Below are 23752 nucleotides of genomic sequence, written 5' to 3'. Positions count from 1 at the left end.
CACAACACAGACATGTAAAGATGAACACATTAACTGCTTAGTTGTCGTGACTTTAGACTTTCCACAGCAGCAGTCTGTGGCCTTTTTAGTACTATGACATAGAAGGATGGGAGTGGTGATTTAATCTCTGGAGAGAACGAAAGGGGGACAAGGAGGGAAGAGGGTGAGAAAAGAAGAGTGGGGGGAGGTAGTCTCTGTGGAACAGTGTCTGCCACGTGGCTTCCAGGTAATGTATGACTTCTTGCGGTAATCACTGTAATGAAGCAGGGAGCTGGTTGGGGGAGAAGCATCTGACTTTATGCCTGGAGTCCAGTGGGGCTTTGAGAACCTCAGCAAATGAGCCTTGTGGTCCAAACAAGAGACAGAGAGGGGATAGAAGAGTGGAAAAGAGGGGACGGCATGAAGATATCAGAGGGATATTTTGAGTAGAGGAGCTGTGAGTGTGTATATGTGATAAATGCATCACTGTGATAAATGAGAGGAGCACAAAACACAGATGTTCCCGAGTTCTGGTCCTTACCTATCAGAAGACAAACTGATCATCATCCACGGCACTCTCTGTGCAACTAGAGGAAATTATTTTCTATGCAAATTACTCAGATATCCACGGCCAGCACATAATTCTTTTCGAATTTATGGCATGATTTATGTTTTGCACGGGGTGCTGAATATAAATATCCACATGGTGCTATAATATCTTTTTTTTTTTTTTTTAGATATGCAGCCTATATGTAGGCAGATCATATAATTTTAATGTAAATAATTCCACCCAATACTACGTGGTGAAAGTTTACTTTGTTGTAGGTTTGTTTGGTTTAAATGTAATTTGGTAATCTATCCTGAGGTTGTATTTTTATAATATATCACCATCTTGCCATGACTTATTCAAAGTGATTTACCAGGCTGAGCAAAACAAATAAATGGATAAATACATAAATACATAGAAGCAGCTCTTCCAGATATTAACACGTTGTTCTTGCTGGGGATTAGTTTAAGACCACGTGTGAAAATGGAGAACAATTAACCGAGCCGCGCTAATGGAGAGTTTAATAGCCACAGCAGCTGAACGAGCTTGGATGGAAGCGGCATCCTACCTGAGTACTTTGGATCGCATCCAAGAGCTCATGTTTAAATGAGAAAAGAAAACCTTGGCCAGCCTTCCAAAGCAAACATGGACAGTTTTGTGGTTAAAGTTGTATTAACTCTTTTGGGTCACTTGAGGGCAGTAGAGCATCCTACCAGTACTACGTTTTTGTTGTTGTTGAGAGACATAATGAGGTTCCACCTGTGCCAGAAATATGACCTCTGAACATGTGACATGACATTGTTCAGTGTTTTTCTTTACCTTGAAAGTTAATGTGACAAAATTCTTTTGACTAACTGATGATCTGTGTTGATTCTTAGTTAACTTTACCTCTGTTGTGTTGTCCTGATAGATCATCAGATTTCGCTGTTATTGACTATCTTGTGCTCATTTCTTGCCGTCCAGTACTGCAAATAAAAACGACTTGTGATTTCATATATACTTATGGACACAGCAAGAATTAATTTAACTCTTTAACAGATCTTTTTAAACTATAGACACTATACAAGTAGCTACCGTAACATTGCCCATTGGTTTGTGACGCCCCATTTCTAATCCTTGGGACAAACAATTTCAACGTTGCCATCTTTGTATTTTAACTGGCTATGAAACTACACACTCATTGGCTAATGGCTTGCCAATCAGCAAGTCATCAACCAATGGGCATGGCCTAGATAATCGGACAAAAATTTACATAACGGACAAGTGTAATGACCAAGGCCTTAAACTCGTCATGATTTCTAAAGGACTGCAAGTTGTTTTTGGAGCCACGGTATCCCAGCCGGTGGCTACTAAAAGAATTGGAGGTTTAAGGCACTTCTGCTTCATTTTTCAGACCCAGAAGTTACGTCCATCTTTAGAAGCTGTAGTGTAATCCAAAAGATATGCATCAGATTTATGACATAAATAGCTCAGTTGTTGGCAGTCAGACTACAATAAGAAGAAAATACACATAAATATAACATTCCTAACAACAGATTCAGGTGGCACTAGGATGTCAGAGCGCATCGGGACAACAATAGTTTCCAAGGAGAACACATAATGAAGTATACTTCAGACTACAAAACCAAGCTGATTTTGTCACTGTGCATGTGAACAGAATTTTAGCACCAACAGAAGCTAATAACACATGAGTTAGCCACAAGATTGTTAGCCAGAAAATTGTGCTTAGGCTCCAGCATTCCATGTATGAGCTTAGGAGAAGAGAGAGGATTGGGTTGAAAAGTGCCCCTTTCCAAAATGAAACCTGCATGCTCACATTTGGCACCTAACAGTATCTAGTGCATTTAATAGTGATGCCAAGAGGTTCTGGCATTGTCGCTCATGTCTGGGACACCAGTGACAGAAACCGAACAACACAACGTGACTGTTAACAAAGACTTACCTACTTTAATATAAACATATAGCAAACGTAGTACTCACCTGAAGTTATGTCTGAGTCCATTTAATACACATGATATGTACACTCTTAAATTAGATCTGTTTTTGTCTGTGCCAACCTTTAAGAAAAATATCCGTCTCTTTGGATAAAACGCACTATATAAGAATCATCTAATGAAATCATCTAATGAAGAAATGTGACATGAGAGGTCACATTTTTTCATTAGAATTTTTATTGCTAAAACAACAACACTGATTATTGCAGATTTGCAGTTGTAAAAACATTTCTGTCGCAGTTAAAAGAAACCAATCGCTGTCTCACCAATATTTCCATTTTAATGGTATTCAGTGTTATTCTCCCTCTGCTCCCTTTTTTTGTACAAACTGTTTATCTTTCCTCCTGCTATATGAGACACCATGTGCAAAGATATGATATTATAGTGACGCAGTGTTTGCCAGAGTAAACTGCCTCAGACTTGACAGCATGATGTCAACATCACGGAGCCTTAATATCTTCCCAGCTTAAACACTACTGTCCAGGCAGTTGGCAGGTGATGGGCACTGCTAGATCAAACAGGCATTTTTGTCCACGCGTGCATTTTACTCAGTGTTTTTGTGTGTGTGTGTGTATGTGCGTGCCTGTGCTCGTGGGAGTGCTTTTGGATCATCCCGTTAGACCAGCGAGGAAAAGAGCTGTAGATTGGCTGAGGCTTTATTCCCCTCTCTCTTGAAACACAAGGAAAATAGCACCGTGGAGGAAGGGAGCAGATGAAAATAGCTCAGTGGGCAATCGCTGACTCACAAGGCAATGCTGGGAGTCAGGAAGGCATCCATTCCAGTATACATCAAATCAACTAGCTGTTGTGTAACTCCTCTAGTACCAGTAAATCAAACCGCTGTTGCTACGTCTAGTATGACTTTTGTGCACTTGTGCCCTTTGTAGCGGAATTAAAAGAGGATAGTGACATCACAGGCGCCATTTATCACTTTTGACAGCCCAGCCCGGAGTCTTCGGGGCAGGGGAGGGAGGCCAGCGTGGTCAGCTAGCTACTCAGCTCATTCATCATGCCACTCAAGGAGTCTAGGCTGTCAGAGCTCATGTTTTTTTTAAGTACTGTGAAATGGAACAAGACAGCAAACCCAACTCATATGCAAATCATACTCTGATTAACATATCAGCTACAGTACATGCACTGGTTACTCATGCACCTGTGAGGGACTTCTCACCAAAAATTAAATGCAAAAGGCCGAGGTAATGAAGGCCAAAGGGTTCACGAGATTACGTGTGCTTTACTGTTTTGCTAATAATCACAGTTTTGTACATGTAAGCATCATATCCTGGTTAAGCCTGGAGAAAAAGATACAAATCCGACTTCAGAAAAGTGTATTTATATTGCTGTGAGTGGCTAATTGAACTCAGGAGATACAGAGAACTTGGGAGGCGGAATAGGCTGAAAACACCAGGCTGTCTTCTGAAAACATTTTATCACCACAGGTGTTTGTTTGCTTTGTTAAAGAATATCCGCAAAAGCAATTCACTGCAAATTTCTGGCCCTAGCCGACTGCTGCTTAACCTCCAGACCCACAGCAATCTAAATGTTCCCAACAGAAATGCCCTTCATAAATTAAAATGTTGACACGTTATTCCGTGCAGGGAGAGCGGCAGCATTAACTTCTCAGACGTTTTTTGTTGAGTGGGATGTGATGATTGATGTGTCCCACCCTTCCCTTCTTTGTGACTGGAGAGCTAAGTGAAAAGAGACAACGAGGAGCACGGCGTTTTATCCAGAGATGAACCTTGAGTGCCATATATTGTAAAATCACAGCGAAAAAAAAAGGGAAATAAAAGACAAGAACAAGGGCAGTGTTTGCTTCATAGACTTACATTATATAATACAGAATATTAAATGAAAAATATAAGTAACGAAGACCCAAAATCACAATATTAAAAACAATGCAGAAGTCATATTAAAACACTGTGTAGTTATCCTGCAGGCAATAACAAAGCAGGCACACAAAAGGAAAAAAAAAAGCACAAAAGTAAGCTGTTATTTTTAAATGGAAGTGATGGAAAGATTTTAAACAGGCTCAAAGAAACACTGATCCATCTCAGCCCTCCAGAGACCCAAAGTCTGGGTGAACACTGAAAGCTAAGTGCCATTAAAAACACATACATGGATGGGCTCAGCAGTTCAGAAATATTTGGGAACCAGTGCAGTGGATTGTTTTGAAGTCTTTATCTGTTGGCAACACTACGGAGTCTAATCATATTCAAATAGGGTGCTTTTATGCTGAAATATGTTTGATTTTACAGAAGAAGAAAAAAAAAATCTTTCGAACTCATGATCTAAAGCTGTGCTCTGACTTATCTAAAAACCGTCTACGGCTTGCTTTCTCTTTATTTCATTTCTCTCAGTTTCTTTGTTTTGTACCTTCAAAACCTTCTGATTGCAGACAAATGATTTGTTCAAGCTAAAACACGTTAAGATCTCCGTGTCTTTCCCTCACCTTGTTATCCAGAGCAAATTTGCATCTCTTTGTGTCCGCTGCACTGACCTGATATGCGGTCACGCTGCTTCTCGAGTTTGCTTCCCTTCTGTCAGAATGGGGCAGTGAATAATCAGGTAGCTCTGTGTGTACTGGCATTTCTTTTGTGGGGGGCAGCTTATGCGTAAGCACACCCGATGTGATATTGTGGCTAACTGGATCACTGCACCTACAGTACATCTGAACTCCTAAGACACAGTAAGCCATCTCTAAATTTCACGTGCCCCTCAGTCATCCTCCCGTGTCTCTCGGTACCCACTGTGCTTTTGAATATTTTACATTGTGTGTGCCAGCAGTCCGACTGCTCTCGATAGAAAACTGCTTTGTTCTTTTTTGTTTGTTGCGAGTAGCTGAGTGCTTGATGTTTTTTGGATTGCTGCTGTAGCACCGAGAGGCGACCCCAGCCAGAGTTATGAAATGTTTCTTTTTTAATTACTTTATTTTTGGATGGTGCATTTAATTGAATGGAAACAATCTGGCAGTTTAATAATTAATAAGCAAATATCTGTCTCTGTGTGCCCTCAGCTTGAAGCTCTGAGTGATGCAATCTCTGTTTGGAGGCGGAGGGGAGCTGGGGCTGCTCGGTGGAGGCGGCGACGCAGGAGGCCTGAAGGAGGATGGCTGTGGCAGCGTCGCGTGGCGGTCTTCGCCGCTGCCCCATGATGAAGTCTACTCAACCTCCCACTTCGCCCTTATCACCGCCTATCAGGACATCAAGACCAGGCTGGCCTGCCTGGAGCGGGAGAACACCAGTATCAAGAGGAAGCTGAAGATCTATGAGATCAAGGTGAAGAGTTTTTCACTCCTAATGTCAAACATTACAGCAAACTCAGACTCGCACAGTTGTTTTTGACCTTGTTGGTATCAGACAGAAAAACTGCAGTACTGGAGAGGATGAGGCTAATGTGTTTTTTTTTATTTTATTTACTGAAAGTTGCTCAAAAGGGGAGACTGCTGTCCACTCACCTTCCATTTTATTGAAGTAGTGAGATTGTGCACAAAAAAGATGAAAGAGGGAGCTTTCATGCTCTGTGATTGGTCGGCTTTGATCCTTGGCTAGCTGGAGAATGAACATTAACCTGAAAGGAGGGAATTATTCTGTGATATATGGCACAGAAGCCAAAATTTTTTTCCTTTAAATGATACTAAATGACATTTGTAAACATGTATCAGAGCCTGAAATTAATTCCAAATATTTGTCTGTATGCACTGACCCTAGAAGGTTATATCGATCCAGATTAGTCTGTGATCATTTCTTGAGGACATCAACATAATGTCAGTTTGATATGTATTTTGCTTTTTCTTTTATTTGTAAGGAGTCCTTCCGAAGGCTTTTGGATCGAGATTCAACTTAAATCCAAAAGTTAAAGGCTTAAAGCCAAGAATGAAGCAGTTTTGTGCAACTTTTACGTAATCCCGAACTAAATCCACTCAAGTTACTCAACTAGCAGAGGTGTCAAAAAAATCACAGGAGACCAGACGAGCTGAAGACCTCAGGAGTTTGTCTCACATCTCAACAAACTTAGTGAGATATTAAACTCATATGCATACTCGGATACTTTTTTAGGTGCAAATGTTCAGCTGCACGTTCACGCTTCCAGTGGTGTCTTTATTAACTCAGGCTTTCTGCTTCAGGCTGTGTTTCATACATCATTTCACTTTTTGCATACAAAATGGATGTCAGTCAGAGGAGCATTTCATCAGGAGCTAAAAGGAAACTATGGCTACAAATAAGGCATGAAAGCAATGCTGGCAGAAAACAGTCAATTTTGTGTATTTTTAAGTTTATATTTTTAATTCCCCACTCAATACGCTCTCGGTGCTGGCATTTACTTCTAAGGTGACAGCTTGCATTAGAGTTGTTAAATTTGATATGTTTAAACTTCACAAGCAAGAAAGAGATGTGGAAATCACACATTTATTTTTATTGACTGCGTTTTCTTTGATAGGTTACAGTAATCGAATTGATTCTCGTATCTGTGTTCTGTTCGATGAGTTGCATAAAACACACTTTGCAGTAAATCTGAACCGAGAATAAAAGCATATTTATGCATATTTATTCATGCATTTTCTGTGCCACCAAGTAAAGGCATGTAAATTCCCCGTGTCAACGTGACGCAAATAGTGTGTGCTGCAAGGCTTCGTTGAATAACATCACTAACGTATGGCTTTACAGGTTTGCATATAAAACATATCCCATGCCTCAGTTTAAGTGCTCGCTGTCACTGACAAAACTGGGTTGATTAAGTGCATGAATGTACACTATTAGCACTGAAATCTACTGGGATTCAGCAGAAGGGTTGTGACAAAGAGTTCAAGCAAAAACGTCTTAGTTTCCAAAGATAACGTCAGCGACAGTAAATATTTCTGCACAGCTGGACCTGCAACTTTGTCGGTGGATATCAAAGCAGTTCTTGGTTGGGTGAGAAAGCTGGTGAGGCAGAAATCCACCTCGCAGCAGTGGTTGGACCAGCACGTTGATTTAACGGGGAAAGGGAAGGCAAATGAGCGTAAAGAAATAGCGTGGGAGGACAGAAAATGAGGAAAAATGGGAAAAGAAGTGGAAAGAAGGAGCAACATGGGCGGAATCATGCGTTGATAAACACGGAGAGAGTGTGAGAAATGAAGGAGTGAAGGGAGATAATGATGTACGGAGCAAGGGAGAGCTAAATGGTTCAAATTAAGAACACAGAAGGATTGGAGAAAAATCACTCCTACATTGTGATCATCATTAGTCTGTGGTCTACTTATTCTAGAAATAATATGGCTATGAAGTAGTGATGTATCTGAATTTCCCTCAGCCTTCACTGCCTAATTCTCCTTCAGGTACACAAGGACTTTTAATAAGCTGTACTGCTTACAGTATTGGAGAGCATCATTAACAGTGTAGCTCTTGTTCTGCTGCATGTGAACAGAGAACAAAATGTTTTAAATGACTAAAAAATTGTGAAAGAGGCTGCTGTGATAATGAAGACAGTTCCAAAAAGATGCAAGCTGTTGCAGTATTATGAGCTACCGGGGAGAATTTTAAGCTTCAGCTATGTTTGAGTTGACTGTTTGTGAAAGAAACAGTCAACCAGAACGACTCCAACCCCATATCACGACAAAGGGTGCAACAGACATGCCGGTTAACCGTGCCCGTAAAATGGGCACACGTGCAGATGTTGCATTTCCAGCAGGGGGAGATAATACATTTAAAGCCAAGAAGGCAGTAGTGAGCAAAAAAGTGCATTCCCGGGTCCTAAGTTACCAGAAACAATTAAGCTAGGCGGTTAATATGTATTTACATGTAAATGTGGTAATAATGTCTGTTTCCCACGATTACTTCTGATTGTGTGTATATTACACATTTTGCCGTGATACCAGGTTGAAGAGTCAGGGTGAGATTCTGAATGAATTTTGTTGGCTTTTCTATGATTTATTGTTTGCAAGAGATAAAACATGTGCTGGAAATGCATGAGAGGGGTGGCAGGTATGGAGAAGTAAGACCGAAGTCCTGCATCATTCTAGTGAGCAGCTGTTGTTCGAGGCTTCAGGCCGCCACATTGCTGTTGACTTACTCTCAAACTGTGGTTTGTTCAGGGCCCTCTCCCAGAGAGACAGATGTTGATTTTGGAAGAGCAGGTGCAGATGTTTGCTGTTTGGAGTAGAAGCTGTCACACCTGTGCCTATGTAAATAGAACATGTGCCTTTTTTCAGCTTTGAATATTTAAGCATCCCCCTCCGGAGCAGACAAGTGAAGCTAATGTGGAAGTGCCAAAAATTCTTATAATGGACACTTGAGGGAAGTCAGTTTCCACAGACTCCCGTGTTAAAATGCCTGGTTTTACAGCATGATGACTCCAATTTTGAAACTCCATCAATATGTATGGAGGGCAGGAGAGAGGTGAGAGTCTACAGCCATCTGTGAAACATGGTGGAGGATCTGTCATAAAGTACCATTAGACTTTGAGTTCAGATCCACCATTCAGTGCCATCTGAAGAGCATCTGACTCCTAAACAATACATTAATGCATTTAATGTTTTATCCACATAGGTCCGCTTGGGACAATCGTGTGCCTGCTTTCTGCTTTATATGCTGTATTTCTATGTATGTTTGCACATGCAGCAAAGTATACACTGGGGAATATGATTATCTGTTTGGTATCAGGTGTTGCAGAAAATTGGAATGAACAAGAACCAAGCATTACTAAAGAAAGGAGGAAGTAACAGAGCGGAAACCAAAAACCATGGCACGAATACTGTTTAACACCTGATCCAGCTGTTATCCAGCTGTTATCAGTTACAAATGGAAGACATTTTAGTAGTCCTAAGTGTAGCTCAAGGTTCCTCAGCACAGCTGCTGCAGTGATACAAATGGAAGTGGGTTTTTTTTTGTTGCTTTGTTCATGGGTAAATCAAGGTTGTTGTCGGCGTTCCTGATGCTCAGCGGCGTGAGAATACTTGATGCCCTCTGGGATTGCCCACGTTGGGAACATTTACTGTTAAACTGAGCAGAGAGAGGTGTTGCACTAAATGGAAAAGGGTTGTTTGCTCCTCGAACAGACATTGCATCAGCAAAACAATGACTTCACACAGAAAATGAATAGCCCTCTGAGCCTATGGTAGGCACTTTAAATGTAAATGTGTTCATTTAGGTTGAACGACACACGCAGTTATATAACGTGTATGTTTCTATCAAAGCATTCTGGTAACTACAGGAGTTCAGGACCATGACCGCCGACACTAGAAAACAATAGTAAATGTAATAAAGTCCATTAACTCCTTTTCTAAAGTTATGATGATGATGTAATAAATCACACCGGCATAAATTCAGCTACATATAATGAAATTATTCCAGCATATTTTAAATGTAAGCGATGTATTTGCTAAAATGCCGGTTCTCTGCCATCCTTTATTATTTCCTTGCCTGTGTCTTAGTAATAAAACTAGCAATTTCTATGTTTTTCAGATTGTCAACAAATCACATCCAAAGACAAATCAGCACTGATCCAACTAGAAGTATTGTGCCTGATTCTGCTGTTCTTAAAGAGCTCCATTGTTGTCAGAATTTATTACTAACACATCAGTGAGCCTCGCTGTTGCACTGGGTGACATATTCCTTCATTACCATGAGCACACTCTGCAGTTTATTTCGAGTCAGTCTCGCATACACGATTCTGAGAGTTGAAATACTCATTATAGCACCAAATGTGTATTAATGCAACGGTGAAAATAGTGCCAATCACTAGCAATTTACTCCTGCTTGAATTATGCTTACTAAAACCTGCAATAAACAGGTGTTTTAAATAATTATTGTGCTTTTCTTTTAAATGAAACTAGATGTTTGTCGCTCATTTTTTAAAATAGCTCTTTAGTAGAAGTGCGTGGGAAATTGTGGGCTTCACAGTGGTTAAGTATGAGAGCACTTGGACAGACTGAGCGTGGTGGCTTTTGACCTTTCTGACAGACATAAAAATATAGGAAATTGATGGTTTTAAGTTTAAAAAAAAAGAAGACTTTTTTGGAGCTAAAAGTGACCATATGAGACACAGAATGTGAAAACCTACTTTTATCCAAGAAGCAGATGTCATTAATCTGTCTTTGTTTATTTTTTATACATTTTTTACCTTGTAGATGTCAATCTGTGTCCATTTGTTAAATTACTGTATTGTTATAATGATAGAAACAGATAAATAGTCACTTGTAGCCTGCTCATAAATGATTAAACCTCTGATAAAGAAACTGTCAATTGTAGTCCACACAGTGTTAACGCCACAGGCTAAAGACTAACAAGCCACCTGCATCACTAATGGGGCAAATTTCAGTGGTTAACTGACCACCTCAGAGGTGTGTCTGGGTTTTCCCTCATACCCGAGAGGTTTACTGGATGTGGAATTGACACAAAACAATGTATTATTTGTAGTTTATGCATAACAAAGTGTTCAATAAACTACATTTTTAGGTTTTTAGAGATATTTGAAGACAGTGAAGGTGAGATATCAAACCCCAACAATCAGACAATACCCTATGTGCAAGCACTTGGTGACTGTGGGAAGGAAAAACTCCTTTTTAACAAGAAGAATCGTCTGGCAGAACCAGGCAGCCATCTGTAAGGACAGGGAGACTGGTTAATAAGCAACAGGCCCTCAAAACAGGAATAAAACCTTCTTGGACCTGCAGTTTGTTCAATCATGTTAGGTGAAGCCTAATAGAAAGCTAGTAGGGCATGCTTTTCAAAGCTGCCACTCTAACGATGTGTAACTTTAACTTTTTACGGAAGTTGAATTTATATTATAATTGGATTTATAAATAAATTCACATCCTCAGAAGTTGTTATCAAGAAGAAAGTTAGCAACAGAGATGAAAACTTTGTTTTTAGGCTGTAAACTTGTTTGTTGTTGTTATAAAGCTGGGCACTTTAACTTGGGAGTCTATGGGGACTGACTTGCTTTCCGAGTCACCATCTAGTGCCTATTTGAGGAACTGCAGTGTTTCTGATTTAGGCACCGGCTGCTGTTTGCATTCATCTGAGGGATCTTAAATGACATTTTTTGAAAGGGTGATTTTTAAAAAGCGCTTCATCATTCTCCAACGTTTTGCCGCAAAACACGAGAAGATGGACAAACTTAGAGATGGATAGGCTGACCGACAAAGCTTAGTAATAGGCCCTCCCCAGATTTCACCGTGTGGGACGAAATTAGGAAATATGACTGGAACAACTTGACATGGAAATTCATTAATTAGTTTAAAAGCTCTGAAAAATACCCCCCTACTCCCCAATCCTATGAGTGATATCTGGGCCAAACAGAAGCTGCAGCTGATGTAAGATGAATCATTAATGATCACAGTGTGGACTCATGAAAAATTGCAGAATACAGCAGCAAAAACAAAAATCAAAACCAAGCAAACAAAAAATATAAACAAGCTCAATGTACTTTTGTCTTCTTGTTTACTTTTCCTCTGCAGTTCCCCATGATCAATGAGTTTGGTGAGGACACTAACTCCTACTGCTCATTTGAGAGCAAAGAGACGGCGATGCTGCACTCAGAAAACGGCAGCCTGCAGCAGAGAGTCAACGCCCTGACCCACGAGGTAAGAGAACAGACAAGACACAGGATTTTTATGCTGGTGCTCTATTTTGGTGGCGCGGCATAACCGGGTCTAAACCTGGCTACAGATGTGCTTATCGTGTAAACCTTCAGAAAACAAATGCTAAAGAAGGCGCGCCTTTTTACAAACACACAGGCATCACACATTTTTAAATTAGTGCACGCATAATGTGTGCATGCTGCACACAAGCACTAATTGTGGACTTTATGTGCTCCCGCTGTCCAAAACCTTGATGAATGGCTGTGCCCGAAATGTGCTCGGACTACTTGTTTCTCCTCACTTGTAACTCTCCTGTTTCAAAGTCTGTGAGAACAAGAGCGTGGGGAAATACAATTGAGAAACGACTGACACAGGAAGGCCGTGGTAAAACTGGTAGCAGCAGCGGTAAAAAGAACTACACAGCAGAACAAAGGGAAGGAAATGGTTTATGGGAGCAGCATAAACGATTAGCGTGGGACATACAAGGTCATGGGGCGCTGATACCATGCAGTCAGAGTGATTAAAAGGCTCATGGCTGCAGGAGCATGCTCTGTTGGTACAAGACCCTGACCACAACCACCTATGCATGCTGACAGGCACAAACCTTATATTTTCAATGAAGTGGTGACCTCCAATAATCAAAGGCAGGTAGAGAAAATCGAATTACTGTACAGCCTATAAATTTACAGTTTCATGTATCATCACACAATCATGTGAACACTCGCTTTGGGAACATAATGATGCTTTCTTATGCTTTTTTCATTTTTTCTGCCCCCGTTTTGCGTATAATAATATTTTTCAGCTATTTCCTCAGTGAACCCTCATACGCACGCTCTGAGACACATCAGGGGTTTTTTCAAACTCCTACAAAATCTTTTCTTTTTATTTCACCTTTGCTTTGATGTGAGGAATTTTTTGTCCTTTACCTCTGAAACCAAATATACATAACTGTACTTTCATCACAAGGTCTGTAATTTCTGTGTTGGTGTTCCTAATTTTTTGTTTCTGACTTAGTCTATTTTTATTTGAACTTTCACCTCTTCCTAAACATAAATAAGCAGTTTTAGTGTCAAAGCAAAATGAAAAGCTATATCTGAAAATATACATTTTATGCTTTTGCCATTTTTGGTTTCATATGGGACACAGGCCCGAGTCTCTGGGTTAAAGTCCTGTGTTTGATCCTTTGACTTAGTTTAAGTGGACTTTAATAAAATGTCACTTTCGTCCACTATAAGAAGTGTATTAATGTGTTTTGCAGACAACAAATCATAATGCGTGTCCATTTTCTATGATTATTTGGGCTTCTCTTGCAGGATCCGGGCACCTTGCAGTTGCTAACCTGCATTAGTGGATGGCACAGTTAGCCTGTGCAGTGATTTCCATGACAGAAGCATGCCTGTTTTTAATACAATGCTGCCTGAGGGCCCAAAGATCACAGGGATCCAATACTGAATGTCAGCCTGCACAGATATTTCTCCAGAAAATCTGAATCTTATTATGCACATCCCATGAACTTCAAAAATACCTGATAGTTTTCTTGTGGTACATTTCAGTTTAGACATTTTAAACATTTTTTCCATATTCTATTGTGAATATAACATAGGTGAGATTTGCAGATCATTGCATTAGGTTTTTAGTTGTTTTACACAGCATCCCAAATCTTTGGAGTTAGGTTTGTTTTTTCTAGAGTTAGAGGTGAGGCCTTCTGTCCTCCAAATCGAGTCATGCAACAGGACAATGATCCCAAGCACAGCAGAAAGACTGAAAAAGGGGAAAGTGTTGCAGGGGCCCAGTCAAAGTTCAGACCTCAACCTCACCGGACTTTAAGAAAGCTGCAAAATAAATGCCTTCAAACCTGAAGCAACACTGCAAAGGAGAGTGGACTGAAACTCTGCCTCAGTGATGTGAGAGACCAACAAAGTCATACTGAAAATAATTACTTTAAGTTATAGCTGCTAAAGGTGCTTCTACATTGTTGTTTTTTTGCCACCAGACTGCAGAGATAACTTATATTTGTGAGTATGTTTGATTTAAGGATGCTGTCCCTTTAAACTGCAACTGTACGGCTCTCCAGGTAACCAGAGTTTTCAGCGTTTTCTCTCGTGATAGCACTGCCTTCAGCTACTGAACAAACCAAACTAACCACAGAAGGCTTCTGCTCTTTAAAGCCACAGCACACCTAAAAAAAACTAACATATATGATAGTAGTAATACGATGGCACCTATCCAAGATGGCGGCCAACTGAACGATGGCACCTATCCAAGATGGCGGCCAACCAAACCGGTTTGAGAACCGGTTTGACCGGTTTCGTGCGTGTGCGCATGCGCGTTCAGTAATTCGATGGCACTAGTCCAAGATGGCGGCCAACCAAACCGATTTGACCAGTTTCGTGTGTGTGTGTGCGCATGCGTGTTCAGGTGTTGAAATACCACAGGGTATCAGAGGGGTTATATGAGTTTATGTGTTTTTAACGGGGTTTTAATTTAATCAAACCATAGGGTTTTTAATTAAACTATTTTTTCACTTAGGTGTATCGCAACATTCAGTTATGCATGTGTTCTTAAAAGCAATTCTTTGTTTCTTGTTTCATTCTTGGCGGAGTGGAAGCTGTTTTGGTTCACAGTGCGCCTTAACAAAGAGGGTGTGCTCTAGTCAAAAGTGTTGGTAATAGTGTTTTAATCACACTAATTTTCTAAATCTGACAATGTCTCAGCTTGCAGTGAGGCATGCATTTTATTTTATAAATGGCACAAATGGGAATTTCTTCTGAATGGGTGATGTCAGCATGTTCACAAGCGTTTCATTTAATCAAACCCCTAGTTTTAATTTAACTAGTTTTTACACATCTACTGGGGTTTCTTTCCAGGGTTGATGCGATCATTTTATTTAAAAATCGGGATTTCGGAATGTTGAACTAAGAGTGAGACAAAGCCAGCCAGCTAGTTTTTAACACAGTAAATGTTACAAATAGCATTCAGTCCTTTAGAAAATAAATGCTATAAGCAGCCAGTATCGCTCTTTTCATCAGCCCTTTAGAAAATAAACGCTACAGTGATACTTCTAAAACCAGTCGCCCAGACCCGCTCCAACTTTTCAACAGCTGGCTAATTGTTTGAATTTGTTCAGGATTGTAAAAGCCCACTGCGGGTATCACTTAGTTGTTGAGAGTACCATGCGAACAAGGGCCCAACCTATTGTTTAAAGTGGCCAGTATTGGCTCTTTTTGTAATTCCTCGACAAGGTAAATGGGGCAGTTGGTACCAGTCGGGTGGTGACCCAGCCTATTGTCTGAAGTATCGGCTCCTTTGTAATTCCTTGAGAAGACAAAAGCCCTGTAGGGTCTCATTTAAATTGATTGGAGACATCTTGTTTCATTCTTGGCGGAGTGGAAGCTGTTTTGGTTCACAGTGCGCCTTAACAAAGAGGGTGTGCTCTAGTCAAAAGTGTTGGTAATAGTGTTTTAATCACACTAATTTTCTAAATCTGACAATGTCTCAGCTTGCAGTGAGGCATGCATTTTATTTTATAAATGGCACAAATGGGAATTTCTTCTGAATGGGTGATGTCAGCATGTTCACAAGCGTTTCATTTAATCAAACCCCTAGTTTTAATTTAACTAGTTTTTACACATCTACTGGGGTTTCTTTCCAGGGTTGATGCGATCATTTTATTTAAAAACGGATCAAACGGGCCATTTCTTCTGTAAGGGGTTTCATGGTTTCAGAGTAGTTTTTAACACAACAGATAGTCGCAAATAACATTCAGCCCTTTAGAAAATAAACGCTACAGTGATACTTCTAAAACACGCTGCACACAATGTCACCTTTTCCCCCAAAGCAGCCAGTATCGCTCTTTTCAAACTAATCGTCTTTTAAATACACTCATTTTGTGATTTTGGTGTCACACCATGCACCGATGCAAGCATTTTATTTATTTAAAAACGGATCAAACGGGCCATTTCTTCTGTAAGTGGTTTCATGGTTTCAGAGTAGTTTTTAACACAACAGATAGTCGCAAATAACATTCAGCCCTTTAGAAAATAAACGCTACAGTGATACTTCTAAAACCAGTCGCCCAGACCCGCTCCAACTTTTCAACAGCTGGCTAATTGTTTGAATTTGTTCAGGATTGTAAAAGCCCACTGCGGGTATCACTTAGTTGTTGAGAGTACCATGCGAACAAGGGCCCAGCCTATTGTTTAAAGTGGCCAGTATTGGCTCTTTTTGTAATTCCTCGACAAGGTAAATGGGGCAGTTGGTACCAGTCGGGTGGCGACCCCGCCTATTGTCTGAAGTATCGGCTCCTTTGTAATTCCTTGAGAAGACAAAAGCCCTGTAGGGCCTCATTTAAATTGATTGGAGACATACCTTTCTTTTTGGAAACACCCACCCTATATAAAAAACACGCTCAGAGCCCGATACCCTGAGCCATTTACGCCTCAAGATTCGCTGCAGAGCACACCATTTTCTTTGCGATCATCAACACTAACATCGTTCTTTATAACATGGACATCGTAAACGGTAAGTAAAACAAAACCTATTATTGGATTTTTAAAAAGTGTTATGTTAACATATTATAGGATATTCAAACTATCTTTTTTTCCTAAAACAAAAGCTTAATTTTTAGGAGTTCGGGAGAACGGCCCAGGACCCTTTTCTTTAGAAACGGGCGCTTTTACAGCTGGAACTAGTTCTCTAACAGGCACAAGGTGTGTACAGCATTACTGGATTTTTAAACGTATGTATGTTTTAAACTAGCGATTGTTTTAAATTATGTAATAACGTTTTTGTTTGTTCCAGGGTTAACAAACTGAGCAGGAAAACATTCAGACACCGCTACCACAGAGCCCTACCTTACATCAGGTGTGTATACAACGGGATGTATAGTTGTGTATTTTTTTTTTAAAGGGGTTTAAACAATTACAAATGTTCTAAACTGACCGTTTTACACCTACAGAGCCACGCCAGAGAACCGGGTGTGTGGAGAAGCAGGACCATCCCGAATAACGCACACTACAAGGTAAGCATAGGCATATATAAATTAGATAAAAAGAGATAGAGAGGGAGACACGCTTATTCAGTTTGAAATGGGTACATGTATAATATGTTTTAACACATGTCTATCTATCTTCACAGACTGCAGAACAGCACCCCTCCTCATAATGATCAGGACACCATACGATTCCAGACGTTTTTGGAATGTTTAAGCAGTATCGACCTCCCAGAACAACAAAAACCTGGAGCTTTGTGCAACAGTGGAGAGTCAGAACCGATCTTCATCAGCGAACCTGCAACACCCCCGAGTGAGTGGCTACCTCGCGATTTCTCTGATGTTTTTGAGTACAGCATGTCAGATTTTGATCTAGTTCATATACCCACCACCCCAGAATGTGTCAGAAATAGCGTTGATTCACACATAGATTTCGAAGAAGACGGCATAACAGACTCTCAAATATCAGCGGCGTATGATGCTTACATAAAGCTTCCAGACGCTCAGCCTGCTGAACAAAGTCATATAGCTTCAATAGCTTCAATAGCTGATAAATTATGTTTGATTGAAGCTAGACTCAATCAATACCACCAAGAAGCACAGGTACAAAGGCAACAGTTTACCAAACTCATAAACAAAGTGTGTAGTACATTAGACAACATCTGCAGCAAAATTTCAAGTCCCTGACTTTTAAAATCCAGACCATGGACCCTCCAAATAAATTATTTAAACATAATAACGGAACCTCCACTCCTGTTAGATGTTTTGACTTAGAGACTTTTATGCAGTGGGCTGAAGAAACAGATAAAAAATTAGACGATATTATAGCTAGACTTAATAGGGTGCCTGCATCAGCCTCATCCGATACACATCCTTGTCAGACTGTTCCTACGTCTGCTATTGCTGATGGGGCTATTGTTGCTAATAATAGTGATAGTACAGCTGGTGTTGCTCGGGCCGTTGCTGTTACTGATGCTAACCATATAGCTTGTGCTGCTGGTGATTTTGCGTCTGATGCACAATCTAGCCGGGTCACCTCTGCTGCAGCTACTGCAGTTGTTATTGAGCCCGTTGTGCAGTCTGGGTCCGGCAGCCGCTCTCAGTCACACATTAGAGAGATACCTAATTTTAATGCTCGCGAATTGCGTGAACGCCTTGATTTTAGGGGTATAAGTCTCGATCATCCAGAACAAGTGCCGGCGCGAGTGCGCGAGTGCTTAGCCAATGTGATAGACAGAGCTGTGGCGGGATCCCAACAGGGCAGTGTTCTAAACGTGGTCCTGCGTGGCCCCTCGCTGGCTTCAGATGTTCAGGCTGTTTTAAACGCTGATGATCGGTATGATCCGGAGCTGTTTCTCGATCAAATTGCACAAGTTATGCAGAGTAATGATGAATCTATCGGTGATGATGAATTAGAGTTTATTGTCACGGTAGCTCAGAACAGTAGTGGCGGGTCTCGCTTAAGACTGGCGCACATACCTTATGATGAGATTCTCTCAAAGAAAGGCAGACATTTATACACACCAAACAACACAAACAACAATTTGTGCTTCTCCCTATGCATAGCACATTCATTAAACTCATCATCCTCTGAGCATGAAAAACTTGCTACAGCTAAACAGATGCATGCTGAAGTAGGTCTATGCGACACACAGCAAGTATCATTCTCTGATGTCGGTAAATTTGAGAAGCACTTCAACATTAAGATTGTAATCTATTACCACACAGAAGGGCGTAAACGCCTGGAATGTTTTTACACACATGAAGAGCCAAACCCTAACACGTTGATGATGTATCTCCATAATCAACATTACCACCTGATTTTAAACCCGACCGCTTTTTTGGGGGGATCCTATGTGTGTAATTTCTGTTACGGTATATATAATACACCATTACAGCACAGCTGTAAACATAGATGTAACACATGTTACACACTCTGTCAACATCACAGGGGACCCACAGTGAAATGCAGCGACTGTAACCGCATCTGCAAATCACAACACTGTTACCAACAACACAAATTACCTGAATTAAAACACAACATGATCCCCTGTGATAATATGAAACATTGCATGCACTGTGGCACCACATATAGAGAATCCAAGAAATTGCCACACAAATGTGCGCAGCCTAGATGCGAGCACTGCCGCGAACCTAAATTAGCAGGAGACTCCGACCATCAGTGTTTCATACAGCCTGTTGAAAAACAGAAGCCTAACGATAAATACATTTTATATGATTTTGAGACGCGGTACCACAACGGTAAACACGAGGCTAACTTTGTGTGTGCGTCTGATCTGAAGGGCAATAAGTTCACATTTAATACATTAAAGTGTGTGGAGGCGTTTGTGCAGCATTACAGACGCCCAAGGTTTCGTGGGTACACTTTCATAGCACATAATGCATCTGGCTTTGATAACTACATACTCCTCGAGTACTTTGTCAGACAGAGCATAACACCTAGTGTCATAATGAGCGGCAGCCGTGTGATTTTAATGCATGACAGGGACTATGACCAGCGGTGGATTGATTCGTTCAGCTTTTTGCCCATGGGCCTTGCCAAAATACCCTCTGCTTTAGGTTTTCAAGACCTGCAGAAGGGCCATTTCCCACACAGGTTTAATACGAGGGATAATGAGCGTTATGTGGGCCCGTACCCAGACCCCTCCTTCTACGGCTATGAGCACATGTCTGAAAGCGATAAGGTGCGATTCATGGAATGGTACCAGGTTGCCTCACAGAATCCCTTTGATTTTCAGGCTGAACTCAAGCGTTACTGTGTTAACGATGTTGATGTCCTGCGTAAAGCATGCATCATTTATCGTGACACGCTACTGGGTTGTACTCAAGTTGATCCATTCATGTATACCACCCTGGCTGCATTTAGTATGGGTGTGTATAAAACGCTGTTTCTGCCTAGAGACGCGCTCGCTCTCACGTATGAAGGGGCATACGTTGAGCAGAACAAGACGTTTTCTAACGTCTCTATTGAATGGCTTCAATATGTGTCCCACACCACCAACAAAGTGGTAAAACATGCTCTCAGAGGAGGCGAACAGAGGGTTGGACCGTATTTTGTGGACGGTTTTGACCCCACAAGTAATACAGCTTATGAATTTGCAGGATGTTTTCACCACGGTTGTGTTAAATGCTACCCCGAGAGTGAAGTTAATCCTGTCAGCAAAGCATCCTATGGACTGCTGCATCGCATGTTTTGTGACAAAGTTGATGCACTGAGATCACAACACAGTGTGAGCGTAATAGTGATGTGGGAGTGTGAATGGGCTGCCTTGAAGCAGACAGACCCTGCAGTTGTGGCTTTCATGCATACGTACAGAAAGCCAGAACGCCTGAATCCCCGAGACGCCCTTTTTGGCGGTCGCACAAATGCTCTAAAGCTGTACCACAAGACTGCTTGTGATGAAAAAACATTTTACTACGACTTCACCAGTCTCTATCCCACAGTGCAGTCTAAAAAAGACTATCCTGTAGGACACCCTCAAGTCATTTACACCAACTTTGACAAGCTAGAAAATTATTTCGGCTTTGTTAAATGCACAGTGCTCCCACCTAAGGGTCTTTTTCACCCCGTCCTACCCTACAGATGCCATGGAAAACTGATGTTTCCACTCTGCAGCATGTGTGCTGAAGACCAGAACCAGCATACTGCATGCGGGCACAGTGACAGTGAGCGGGTGTTGAAAGGCACATGGGTCTCATTTGAGCTTGAAAAAGCTGTTGAGAAGGGATACAGGGTTCTTGCTGTTGATGAGGTGTGGCATTTCCCCAATAAGACCGACACATTGTTTAAAGACTATGTGAAAACCTTCCTAAAACTCAAACAGGAGGCCTCGGGGTATCCTGAACATGTGAACACACCTGACGAACAGCAGAAGTACATAGACGAGTATTATGAGAAGGAGGGAATAATGCTAGACCCATCCAAGATTTGTGTAAATAAAGCTGTTCGTAACTGTAACAAGCTGTTGTTAAACTCGTTATGGGGTCGTTTCAGCATGAGGTCAAACATGGCATCATCTGAGCTCATTACAGACCCTTCCAGATTTAGCCAGCTAATGTTTAGCGACCAGTACGACGTGCGTCAGTTTTGTTTCATCTCTGACGACGTCGCAATGGTGCAGTGGCGCCACGCTGATGGTAGAGCTTCCCGTGTGAAGGACGTTAATGTCTTTGTCGGGGCCATGACCACTGCACACGCCAGACTCATGCTGTATGATTTGCTAGACAACTTGCAGCAGCGCGTGCTGTATTGTGACACGGACAGTGTCATTTTCACGGCACGCCCTGGCGAGTGGATGCCTCCTCTAGGTCCGTTTCTGGGGGATCTCACAAGTGAATTAGATTGTGGAGAGGATGGTGTGGAGGATTACATAGCGGAATTTGTTTCCGGTGGGCCAAAATGTTATGCGTATCACACATCGCTGGGCAAGACCCAGGTCAAATGTAAAGGCGTCACACTGAATGCATTAAACTCGAAAGTTGTCACCCACGACTCCTTGAAAGGTTTAGTCCGCAAGTTTGTAGCCAATCAGACATCAGACGCACACCTAGTTGCAGTGTCTGATAGCATCAGACGCGATAAAAAGAAGCTTCATTTGAAGAATGAAACCATTGTGAAAAAAGTTAAAGTTGTTTACAATAAGCGCCGTGTGCTCCCAGACTTCACAACCCTTCCTTATGGATTTTAAATTAGAACAGGGGTTTGACGCCCGGTTGCAGCATCCGTTCAGCATGGTGGTCAGCGGTCCCAGTAACTGTGGCAAGACTTTTTTTGTTAAAAACATAATTGAAAACTCTTCCAGGATTATATCATGCAGCATTGATAACATTGTGTATATATACTCATGCTGGCAGACACTATATGACCAGCTTCTTAAGATAAGAAACATAAACTTTGTTAACGGTATACCCGAATCTCTTGCTGATGACACCCTTCTGCCTGCAGAAAAGAACAATTTGTTAATTATAGACGATGTGATGAACGATGCAGCTAACAATTTAGAAGTACAAAATGTGTTCACAAAGTATGTGCATCATAGGAATTTGAGTTGTATATATCTAGTTCAGAATTTGTTTATTCAGGGAAAATCCAGTAGAACCATTTCCTTGAACACTAATTACCTAATATTGTTTAAAAATCCGAGAGATAAATATCAGGTTATGCTTTTAGCCAGGCAAATGTTTCCGGGTAATACTAAATATTTTATAGAAGCGTTTAATGATGCCACATCGACAACATACGGGTATCTTTTAATAGACTATAAAGCTAAGACCCCGGACTATTTAAGACTCAGAACAAATTTACTGTCAGACCGTCCGGTTGTTTACATTCCAAAACAAAAATCAGCAAAGAGGTGAGAGGATGTCATCACGCATGCGGAGGAATCTGTCTCTGTTGGAGATGATATACAGGGCTCCTCCTACTCTACGCAGAGTTATTATTAGTAATTCAAACTTAGATTTTATCAATGCATTGTGTGAGATAGCCTTTAATGTATTGCATGGTAACATTCCACTGACCGATCAGCAGTACAAACAGCTAAAAAAGAAAAAAACAATAATCAGACTGATTGCAGACAAAAAAATAAAATCTTTGAAAAAGAGAAAGACAATCAACCAATCTGGAGGGTTTTTACTGCCGTTATTAGGGGCTGCAATCCCTTTCATAACCAGTCTGATAGCAAACAGGTGAAAATGGAACATGTGCAAAAGATGTTTTTGGTACCCCAACACCAGTTGGACTTAATAAAGCAACAGCAGCAGCAGCAGCAAACAGGCACCATCAGACAACAGTCTCAGAACGAGTTGGACAAGGAGATGTTACAAGTGTTACAAGATTCTGACATAGATGTGTATGAGAAGGCTAAAAAATACAGCGATATTCTCCAAAGATACCTCACCCTTGTGAGACAAGGTGCCCGTGAAAAGAATGTACTGTCTTTATCATTACCTGAACAATTTAACAGGGATGTGCAACCCCAGTCGGCGGACACATTGCCTGTTCATGGTGATGCCGGGGTGCGGGATCTTGTTGCGGAGAATGTTTTAACACACATACCTAAAAGGAGTAGGAGGAATGCAGAACTTATTCTATCAGCGGTGAACCGTTCGCCACACTTGATCTCTTACAATGACAAAGGCGAAATTGTTGTTGATAAACAAACCATCCCTGGTTCACACATTTATGATCTAATTAAAGCCGTCACAACCACACACACACCTTCTGAGGGTTTGAGACCTATCGGTTGGACAGAGTTTTTAAAAGCTTTCTCAGATTTAAACATACCGTTATCAGCCATATCTAACACAGGCATACGTAAGACCGTCGCCTTGTATAAAACCGATCACACACCAAAAAAGAACACCCCCGGTGGACCGCTGCGACATAGTACACTAAAAAAAATAAAGAATAAAAAAAACAAATTAAAGGGGGGTCCTGTAGAGTGGTTGGATTTTTGAATTCAGGTTTTTTTTTCTTATTGCAGAAATTGTTTTTCTGCTAAAAATATTTGCTGTTTGGTGTTTTTCTACTGTTATGTTGTTGTTTTTTTTCACTTATTGCTGCTAAATTGTTTTGTTTTATTTTCTTTTATTACTGTTAAATATTTTATGTCTTTTATTACTGGTTAATGTTTGATTTCTTTTATGTTTAAACAAAG

General features: G+C 40.9%; 2 protein-coding genes across 3 annotated transcripts in view; both read left to right on the top strand.

The window, feature by feature from the left end:
- tbkbp1 (TBK1 binding protein 1) overlaps positions 1–23752 on the top strand; it is an 88331-nt gene that overhangs the window by 29604 nt on the left and 34975 nt on the right. The window contains exons 2-3 of the mRNA XM_026178074.1: positions 5537–5798; positions 11960–12085. Coding sequence (XP_026033859.1) covers positions 5553–5798; positions 11960–12085 — 372 coding nt within the window. The 5' untranslated portion in view covers positions 5537–5552. The remainder of the gene's footprint in view (positions 1–5536; positions 5799–11959; positions 12086–23752) is intronic.
- LOC113028083 (uncharacterized) lies at positions 13602–23601 on the top strand. Of its 2 annotated transcripts, XM_026178072.1 has the most exons (4): positions 13602–16791; positions 16883–16945; positions 17040–17102; positions 17219–23601. In XM_026178072.1, the coding sequence occupies exon 4, from the start codon at positions 17777–17779 to the stop codon at positions 21779–21781; it is 4005 nt and encodes a 1334-aa protein (XP_026033857.1). In that variant the 5' UTR covers positions 13602–16791; positions 16883–16945; positions 17040–17102; positions 17219–17776; the 3' UTR covers positions 21782–23601. The 2 variants fall into 2 exon arrangements, with proteins under 2 accessions (XP_026033857.1, XP_026033858.1); XM_026178073.1 differs by lacking the exons at positions 13602–16791; positions 16883–16945 and having other exon boundaries at positions 16966–17102.

The sequence above is a fragment of the Astatotilapia calliptera genome, chromosome 8 (assembly GCF_900246225.1).
Source record: "Astatotilapia calliptera chromosome 8, fAstCal1.2, whole genome shotgun sequence".
Taxonomy (NCBI): Eukaryota; Metazoa; Chordata; class Actinopteri; order Cichliformes; family Cichlidae; genus Astatotilapia; species Astatotilapia calliptera.
The sequence above is the reverse complement of the archived record's forward strand: the minus strand, read 5'-3'. Positions and strand labels throughout refer to the sequence as shown.

Bases quoted from the DNA above. Each gene is read 5' to 3' on its own strand.
- LOC113028083 (XM_026178072.1), top strand. From the start codon at position 17,777: ATGGACCCTCCAAATAAATTATTTAAACATAATAACGGAACCTCCACT.